General features: G+C 40.7%; 1 protein-coding gene across 2 annotated transcripts; it reads right to left on the reverse strand.

Moving 5' to 3' along the window:
• Positions 1–6,275: 6,275 nt before the first annotated feature.
• Positions 6,276–9,117, reverse strand: LOC124667381 (BURP domain-containing protein 11-like). Of its 2 annotated transcripts, none has more exons than XM_047204682.1 (4): positions 9,087–9,117; positions 8,473–8,593; positions 7,399–8,115; positions 6,276–7,295 (listed from the first exon to the last, which is right to left on the reverse strand). In XM_047204682.1, the coding sequence occupies exons 3-4, from the start codon at positions 7,985–7,987 to the stop codon at positions 6,538–6,540; spliced, it is 1,347 nt and encodes a 448-aa protein (XP_047060638.1). In that variant the 5' UTR covers positions 7,988–8,115; positions 8,473–8,593; positions 9,087–9,117; the 3' UTR covers positions 6,276–6,537. The 2 variants fall into 2 exon arrangements, with proteins under 2 accessions (XP_047060638.1, XP_047060631.1); XM_047204675.1 differs by having other exon boundaries at positions 6,276–7,301.
• Positions 9,118–10,235: the final 1,118 nt, after the last annotated feature.

Here is a 10,235-nt window from a genome sequence, read left to right on the forward strand (position 1 = left end):
AGTTTGAATATTTTAAAAAACTGGACATTTTCTAGATTTGAGCATTTTCCAAATTTTACATTTTTGATTCTTAAAAAAGGAAATAGAAATTGGAAAATAAAAATTAAATAGAAAAGGAAAAAAGAAAAGGAAAATAAAATTGAAATAAATGCTAGTACGTAACTGGGCCGGCCCGTACTGCCCACGGGGATTCGCGGCGAGTGGTGGCCGCTGACCTACTCAGTGTATAGGGAAGCCAGACTAGCTGGTGGGCCAGCCCCTTAAGAGATCGGCACCGATAGGTACATGACGCCCGTGAAGAAAAAGGAAGAATCAAGAGTAGTTAAAGAAGGTGTGTCCGACGAGTAACTATACGACGACATGTTGTGTATAAAATCGTAAAATTCACTTCTCTTTGTAGTAAGTAATTGTCCGGTACCGTTTTCTTCATTTGGAAAGAGTAAAATAGATAGTTTTAAATAGGAGCTCCACTGCAACTTTTCAAATATAATTTTTTTTGATACTAAATAAAATCAAAGCAAAATTAAATATTTGGAAATTCAAATTAGATTATATTAATTGAAGTAACAGAGCAATTTGTAAAATAATTTTACTTCTAAATTATATTTAAAGATGAGAAAATAACAATGTTCCGTGTACATCATGCCTTCACAAACAAGAATCCGCTGATCAACATCAGCATCAATTAATGCTTTAAGATATAGCTTGCATGTATCCACCATCTCTTCATGCTTGCAGTTTTGTATCACATATTATTATTATTTTTTAAGCTTATTATGTTTTGGTGTTACATAATGTTTCTTCGGGTTATATTTAAGCCACGTATGTTTATCTTTTGTTTCAAAATGGATCATCATGTCCAGAGGGTGGTTCGCCGTTGTCCGCCACGTATGGTTATCTTTTGTTTCAAAATGGATCATCATGTCCAGAGGGTGTATCTCTTGCACACAGGGCCCAACGGCTAACGGGTGGACATTGGCACGGTCCGGGATCTATCCGTTCTGCAAATTTGATAAATGGATGGGTCGCGCTACAGCGTGCACGTCTGGTCTTCCTGTCCACGCGGATCGGTTCGGATGCGGCGGGACCATTCGGGTCGCGCCGCTGGAGATGCCCTTACCTTTTGGGCCAGGCCCATATATTTGGCTTTAGGTTTTCTGCCAAATTGCTTGGATTCCCGGCCAGTTTGTTTGTTTGTTTTATGTTCTATTTTTCAAGTTTTTTGCTTGCCTTCTTGGTTTCCTAAAATAAAGACCTTTTTTTTGAATACATGAAAAACCAAATAATTGAACGTTTTAAATAAATCTAAATAGTTTAAAAAATAAAATATTTTGTAGAAAACTCAAATATTTTTTGTTTAAATATTTGAAATATTTCACAAGTTGAACATTTTTGGAGATTGAACTTTTTTTAAAAAAATTATGTTCTGGAAATTGAATAATTTTGTATCTATACATTTATGGAAAAATGAATATTTTTCACATTTTTTTTAAGTTTGAATATTTTGAAAATCTGCACATTTTCTAGATTTGAGCATTTTCAAAATTTTACATTTTTAAATCTTAAAAAAGGAAACACAAGCTGAAAAAAGTAAAATTAAATAGAAAATAAAAAAGAAACGGAAAATAAAATTGAAATAAATGCCAGCACGGAACTGGGCCGGCCCGTACCACCCGTGGGAGTGTGCGGCGGGTGGTAGCCGCTGACCTACTCGGTGTATAGGGAAGTTAGACTGGATGGTGGGCCAGCCTGTTAAGAGATCAGCAACCGATAGGTACATGACGCTCGTTAATCATTTTTTAGAGAAAAAGGAAGAACCAAGAGTAGTTAAAGAAGGTATGTCCCGACCAATAACTATATGACGACATGTTGTGTATAAAATCGTAAACTTGACTTCTCTTTGTAGTAAGTAATTGTCCGGTGTCGTTTTCTTCATTTGGAAAGAGTAAACTAGATAGTTTTAAATAGGAACTTCACTGTAACTTTTCAAATATATAATTTTTTGATTAAATAAAATCAAAACAAAATTAAATATTTCGAAACTCAAATTAGATTATATTATTAACTGAACTAACAGAGCAATCTATAAAACAATTTTACTTCTAAATTATTTTTAAATATGAGAAAATTATAATGTTCCGTGTACATCTTGCCTTCACAAACAAGAATCCACTGGTCAACATCAGCATCAATTAACGCTTTAAGATGTAGCTTGCATGCATGTATCCACCATCTCTTCATGCTTGCAGTTTTGTATCACATTTTATTATTATTATTTTTTAAGCTTATTATGTTTATGTGTTACATAATGTTTCTTCGGGTTATATTCAAGCCACGTATGGTTATCTTTTGTTTCAAAATGTATCATCAGGTTTCGTTGTGTACCTTCTGCAAGGCTGCAACCAACATCAATAATGTGCACCTTCTTGTTTGAACAGGAGTAATGTGCACCTGACCAAATGACATCGACAGAAGATTGTCCACTTGTCCAGGACATGTAGCGATTGTGAGTTGGTGCACCGGTCCGGTGGGCCACGACGTGTATGCCTGATATGATGATGCGATCTGATATGATCTCAGATTTATCAACATCCATCAATCTATCGGGCAATCAATCTGTACTTGATGCGAGTGGGACATAGCACATGGCAGCGACGGAAGCCAAAAATAAATTTCAAGGACATCAAGGGCAGGTGGGCGTGCTGGCGATCTGGGCAGGTCTGTGATCAATCAATTGCCTTCGAAACATCAATTCGTTGTGTTGTCCATATCTATAGATGCCAGCGATAGTAATCTCTCAAGTTTTATTACAATGCACTTGGGAGTGGCTAAAGGGGCCGAGTAACACTGAAAATTTGTATTTCAGTGTTTTCAAAAAATTCTTAAAAATAAAATCGTCTGGGTAGCCAATGATGCATACTACGAACCTGTAAAATTTTAATATAATCTACTTTATATTATAGGCTACACAGATGTGATAAAATCCAACATCCTAAAATACAACGTAGTCCGTTTTGAGATTTTGCATGTTTACAGTTTACATCATTCGGTAATTCTAGATTTTTTTTGTTTTAGATTTATTTGAAATTTACATATGAATTATGGGTGTTAGAAAATAAAAAGCTATATGTAGCTCGGCCTATGTTTTAACTTTCCCCAAAGCACTTTGTATTTCTAGCATAATTCTTATTAACATTGTTTTTCAAATAACTTATGAGTTATATGGCACAAATAGTAGACCACTAAAAAATCCATTCAATTTTTGTGTGGCATATAAGTCACATCTTGCTAGTCAACTGATGGTCAATTAAGACTCGATATAGGAAGTGGACTTATATATCGAAACCCAGGGGTTATTCGAAAGATATAATTGAAGTGTCCGCCAACATTATGATCACCCAACTGAAAATTTCTCACAAGTTTAGTAACGTTAAATGGGAAAGTCAGGGTATGGAATTGCCATCTTGCAATCACACGGAAATGCAGGTGCGAAGTGGATCGAATAATTCTATGATGATTTGATGGTACTCTCGCTGCATCGGCACAAGAGTCCGTATTCTCGGAGAAATCATTTAATCAGCTGGAATTAGTGAAGAACAATCAATAGTAACCAAACTTGCTTTTGACAAATTTTGGGTGATCAGCCTTACATGTATCAGACAAACAATGGAATTTAGCTACTTCTCTGGAGTAGATATTATGTAAAATATATTCTAATTATCGAATAGGTACATACTTTCTTATAGTAATTGTAGAAACTAGTGATACCCATATAACATAAGAAGACACATTGAAGTTATCAAAACCTGCATTTTTTTAAAGAGACATGTACTGTTGGACAAGGCCATGGACAAACGCCTCGACTAGAGCATATGTGGAAGTCTAGGGTGCAACCAAAAAATTGTCTTCCTCAATAAGAAATTTATGCCGTACTTCAGTAACAAGCTATATGGGCATTATTACAAAGGTATTTATTAGAAATTTAGGCATTGATATGGTCTAGATTAGTATGTATTCACATATAATAACCCATATACACACTTAATGGTATAAACCATATCCGTCTAGGGTGCGCCTAGGCACTTAATCATCGCATAGACACTAGGTGAATGTCAACCGCCTTGCTTGCTTTTTCCAACCATACAATGGATAAGGATGCCGTTGAAATTACAGAAATCACAACACAGTCCATGCAACATTTATAAAACAATATTCAAGTGGCTAAAGTGCAAAATTTAGTGACCCTATCGGTTTAAATATTCACCCCCACGACGGGTCGAACCCGACTGTCCTAGATCACAAGAAGTGACCCTACCACTAAACTAGCTCTGATGGAACTAATTGTTTCTGTTTATGGTTAAGCATAAATGCGGGTATGACATAGGCATGGGAGTATTACTCAATAATTAGTTGTATCCGGCCTAGGCTTCTGAAAATTTCGGGTAATCGTTCCATTTACATAGCCGCAACTAATAAAGCACTAATGGAATACCCGTGCATTGCTATGAAATAGTGATAAAATACGGACACGTGAATAAATTAATTGTCGAAGAAACTTTGTAATAAACTTACAAGATGTGCCACGTTTTTGGTGGGGAGGTGATGATAAGAAGAGGAAGATCCACTCGAGGAAGTGGAAGGATATTGCTATTCCCAAAAATGAAGGAGGAATGGGGTTTAGTGACTTCCAACTTTTTAATCAAGTCATGTTGGCTAAACAAGGTTGGAGGCTGATTATGAAACCAGACTCATTGTGTGCCAAGGTTTTAAAGGGAAAATATTTTCATGATACATATTTCATGGATGCCAAGAGAAAAAGGAATGCCTTGCATACATGGAACACTATATTGTATGGACGAGAGGCTTTGAAAAAGGGGCTAATCAAACGTGTAGGTGATGGATCATCCATTAATGTTTGGGAAGATCCATGGATACTTGTTAATCGCTCAATGAAACCAATGTTTAGGGATCCAGAAGCTAAGGTCACGAAGGTGCATGAATTAATTGATAATGAGTTAGGATGCTGCGATGCAGAAAAGGTAGAGGAAAATTTCATCTCGGTAGACGCGTCAGCGATATGTTCGATACCTATTGGGAGATTTTCGGAGGACAATTGGGCTTGGAATCATGAAAAGAATGGGATTTTTCGGTAAGATCAACATATAATAAGCTACTAGCAGCGGAGACTCGCTTAAATCTGAACCCATCTTCGTCGGGTGGGGCTAAGGCGTTTTGCTGGAAGAAGCTATGGCGACTACATGTGCCGCCAAAAGTGCGTGCATTCTAGTGGAGGGTGATTGAGAACTTCATCCCATGTCGCCAGAACTTAAAACAAAGGCACATGGATCGGCTTGGTTTTTGCAAGACGTGTGGAGCACCTGAAGAAATTACCTTCCACACCCTATTTGACTATACATGTGCGAAACTATTCTGGAAGGAGATTAAAGGGTTGGGTATCATTGAAGGAAAATTAGTAAAGGAGGAACAATCATGTGTGATTTTATGTGGGGTTTGGGCGGTATGGACTGAAAGAAATGTTATATGGCATGGTGAGAGAGGCCGCCTGATTGTTACGTCCGTGCATTGGGCACTAGAAACAATAGTAGACCTCCAACAAGCGGGCAAAGAGAAGAAGCTTCGTCCTACCAAACCACATATAGGATGTATCCCACCAGGGTTGGATATTATCAAGATCAATGTAGATGCTAGTTTCAATAGTAATGCTGGTGATGGCTTTACACTTGTGAATGCTTATTAAAGCCCAAGCATTCTGGTTTGAAAGGGCTTCGAGCCCTCTTGTCATGGAAGCCGAAGCAGTACGAGTTGGGGTTCAACTGGTCATGGATATGGGCATCCGAAAGGTGATCTGATCGTGGAGACTGATGCACTAGAAGTGATAAATGCTTGTAATGAAGCTGAAACTGGAAGATCGAATTATCTCGAGCATTTGTCGTGAGGTTAAGGAGCTTAGCGATTTTTTCACTAGCTTAGAATTTGTTGCATGTAAACAGGTTAGCCAACATGGCAGCTCACGCGTGTGCTCAGAGAGTTAGTCTAGAGAGAAAGCGGTGCTTGTGGATTAATTTCACTCTACCCTTTTTTGCTAGTATCCTTTGTAAGGATTGTAATACCACTGGTTGATTTGTAATCTATAAAGTTCTGATTCGCAAAAAAAAATATCAGACCAGTCGGAGCTTTAAAAATTTCTTAGGCGACCGAGGATTAGCAAATTTGGATAGTAGTTTTTTTAATGGAATTCGGATAGTAGTTTAGGATTCCTGAGACATATCTTTATTATCGATGGGGTACACACTTTCATAGAGTAGCAGTCGCAAAAACTTACGACGCGGATTTATCGTGCAGAAACAAATTCAGGTGATCAATAATCCCAGAAAATAAACTAAGTCACCAAATGCGACACAAAATAGACTAGGGATGCCCTTGGAACTATAGAGATCAACCCATGGTAGAGCATGGCTGTTATTTTGCGGTACTATCAAGAGACACCCAGCATTACTGACTGACGTGGCCTTCATTCTACTCGGCTGCTCGTAGGTCGCCCAGCTCATCGGAGCGGACCCAGATGGTGCTGAGTTTACTGAGGAAGTGGCACACGGCGACCTCCCCTGGGCTGACGCTGTGCAGCTTGAAGAACGGGTTCTCCGGGCTCCACTGCGAGGTGTCGAGGTGGCACACGGCCAGCGCCTCCACCACCGGCGCCGGCGCCGCGCCGTCCTGGGTCTCCAGCGTCACCATGTACGCCGCGGTGGGGTTGGATGTGTGGCAGTAGAAGACCGCGTACGGGTACGTCAGGTCGTGGCAGGCCACCACCTCCAGCGACGTCGAGAGCCTCCGCGCCGCCGTCACGTTGTGCCTTGCCCGCAGCGCCGACGTGCCGGCGGCCTCCAGGGGCATGTCGGCGGAGAACGCCAGGACGTCGTGCGTCCCCAGGAGCGACGCCGTGAGCTCGGCGAGGGACTCAATGGAGGTGGCGCAGCCCGCTTTCTGGCCTGGGAGCGGCCGTGGGTGCTCGCAGGTGTCAAGCGTCCACCGCATCTCTCCGGCTATCGCGAGTGATGCCGGCGCGAACATGGCGACGATGTCGGGGAAGCGCTTAACGGAGAACGGGATGGAGTTGGCGACGTGACGGGGAAGAAGAGCCGGCAGGGAGCTGGTCGGCGGGATGGTCGGGGTCATCATCGTCCCTGGCCGCAGCATGTCGTGGAGGAAGAAAACATCTGCAATCCTTCTGCTGCCGTGGTTGTGGGTGTGGACATGGACATGCCCTCCCCCAGCTGTAACTACGACACATATGGTACTTAAAAATGTGAGCACACCAAAATTGTTAAACCCTTTTCGAATCCAGATATTTTAGAATTACTGAACTTTGAAGATCACCTTTGTCTCCTTGAGACGCCAAGATTTTCTTTAGACCATCTTTATCTTCTTGCCCATATGACACGGATATTTCCTTTACGTCCTCTCCACCTTCTGCCCCATAGGAGACTGATATTTCCTTTAGGTCCTTTTCACCCTCTGCCCCATAGGAGACTGATATTTCCTTTAGATCCTTTTCAGCTTCCGACCCGTATGACACTGATATTTCCTTCAGATCCTCTTCAAGTTTAGATCCGTATGATACAGAGATTTCATTTGATTTTTCTTCATTTTGCCGTTTTGCTGCTATAATCTTCTTCAAATCTACCATCGAAACTTTCTTTGTATCTTGCTTTCCTTCTAACCCATATATTACCGAGATTTCCTTTAGACCCTCTTCAAATTTTGACCCATATGATACCGAGATTTCTTTTAGGCTTTCTTCATTTTGTGCGCCTGCTGCAAGGTTCTTTTTAAAACTTGAAACCATGACTTTCTGCTTATCATGCTTACCTCCTAGTCTCCTTTTTATATCTTTATTAGTTTGTGTGTCAGATGGCATTGGTTTGTTCTTTAAATCCTTATGAAACTGTGACATATCTACCTTCATGTAATTGCTTACATCCTTTTTATTATCTTGGGACCCATATGTCACAGATATTTCCTTCAACTCTTCCTCAACTTGTCTTGCTTTGTGAACATTCTTCGAATCTTCTACAAACTTTAGGTTATTGAAACCTGAAATTTGGCATGTTGGCATTCATGAATGTTTGAAAGAATGAGAAGACAAACAAAATAATATTTTAATTGCATGCCAAATATTTCACCTCTCTATGTACATGAGATAATCATCACAACTGAATTGCAAGAAAATAAAGAACAACCATCACAATTACCAAATAACACAAACTTAATAAGACCACGTCCATATTATGCTTGCAAGCTAACTACATTCTTCTTTATTAGAACTAGTCATCGTTCTAAACAGTGAACATTTATTTTATATGCACAAGGTTTGCATGCATCAACAATAATATTTCCCAACGATATTTCTTAACCAATTTTTACTATATAAAAGATTGGCAACTTTATTACCTGCATGATGGTTCAATAGGTCAAGTAATGCTGGTGGTACAGGAGTCCGGGGAAGTAACTTTTGCCAATAGTCCGTTGCAGTCTCAGAATTCGCATGGCTTGTTCGTCCTGCTCCAACAACCTGCATGCACCATCGTACAAAATATGGAAATGGATGCCACGATAGTGCGTGCTTTCTCGGTTCTAAATTAATTCAAGTTATATTGTGCTACGTCAACTCCATAACTTTGACGAAAAATATGGTACGAAATTCGGGAGTAATATCTATAACTATAGATATATCTATATAAATATATGAATGTAATGACACTAAATTTGTGTTACATGTCAAAACTAAAAATTATTGCCTAATTAAATATGAAGCTAAACAAGAGGAATGTAGGAAATATTATACTAGTGAACATATCTAGTCATAATTGTACGGAAAAGGCTGCAAAAAGTGACATAAAAATAGTTATGCGTGTGTATGATCGAAAAAAAGTTAGCCTTGTCTCTTGACATAAGATTTAGCCTTTAAAGAAAAGCTAACTAATTTGATGTAAGGAAGCTTAGAATGAGCACTTATTTTGAAACTCAAGAAGACACCAAAAGAATGGTAACAACATATGACTCACCAGGATAAGCAAGATGGGTAGCACCAGGACGTCCATGTTGTGCGTTGCATTTCCCTTCGTGCTATGATCGTGCCTATTTATAGATCCAATGGGTGCTAGACTAATCGCACATGCCACTGCAGGAAAAAGGCCCGAGAACATGGCCAATTCATGTCGAACATCAAGTAAACAAGCAGCATCTGCCCAGTTTCCTTTCAGTAAACAATAAGTTATTACAGTAATAATAGGATTACCGCCTAGGGGGCGTCGCCTGAAAGGGCACCCCCAAGGCGTCGCCAGGGCCCAACCCTAGCACCACTAAGCCTCCCCCTGACCTAGTCCTCTCTCCAGCCGCAACTTCCGACCGTCGACATCGGCCAAGGTGGTCGTGGGCCCTAGCGCCGCAGGTGCATGGGAGGGTGGTTGCGGCAGTGAACCCCTAGTGCAGCTAAGGCAGCGAAGGCGGGGAGATCGAACGCGGCTTCAAGGATGGAACCTCCTGGTTGTGTGGCGGCAGTTGAAGCCTCCATGGCCTACACCGGCGACGGATGCTGATGGCGGGCTCTGGATTTGATACCCGCGAGATTCATCTTCCGCGGCGCGTTGAGGGGTCAGCAAGGGGTTGCATGCCCCCTCGTGGCGAGGCTCTACATGGATGCAGTCAGCTACGGGGTCAGGATGGCAAGTCTTCTAGGGAAAATTGTGCCTACTTTGGTTATGGTGTACGAGGCAAGAATGAAGGAGCTATAGTATAGAACCATTGGGTTCAGCTGAACCCCCAAAAAATCCATCAAACCTTTGTTAAAGTAGTATGTGATATTGCTAATTATTGAAAGAATACACTAAGTACCAAGAGCTGACCCCAATGATTTCTTGCTCAGCTTCGCCATTGCGAGGCAACGTCCTTTGCTTCGTTACTTTTGAGAAGGCTTCGTCATTGTAGATATTATCTCCTAGATCCAGTTGTTCCGGTGGAAACCCCGGATGTGGGTCTTCTGGATCAGAAGATGATGCCGCTCAGTGCCGCTATACCTCTCCTTAGAACATCGTTTTTGAGCAGGTGATTGTTAATGAGGTTTTCGATTTTAAGATGGTGTGCGTAGGTGTGAGGCATGACGCACAACACTGACATGGCACACCCTCTTCATTATGTTTGTAGGTATTGCGCTA

The sequence above is a fragment of the Lolium rigidum genome, chromosome 1 (genome assembly GCF_022539505.1).
Source record: "Lolium rigidum isolate FL_2022 chromosome 1, APGP_CSIRO_Lrig_0.1, whole genome shotgun sequence".
NCBI classification, from domain to species: Eukaryota; Viridiplantae; Streptophyta; class Magnoliopsida; order Poales; family Poaceae; genus Lolium; species Lolium rigidum.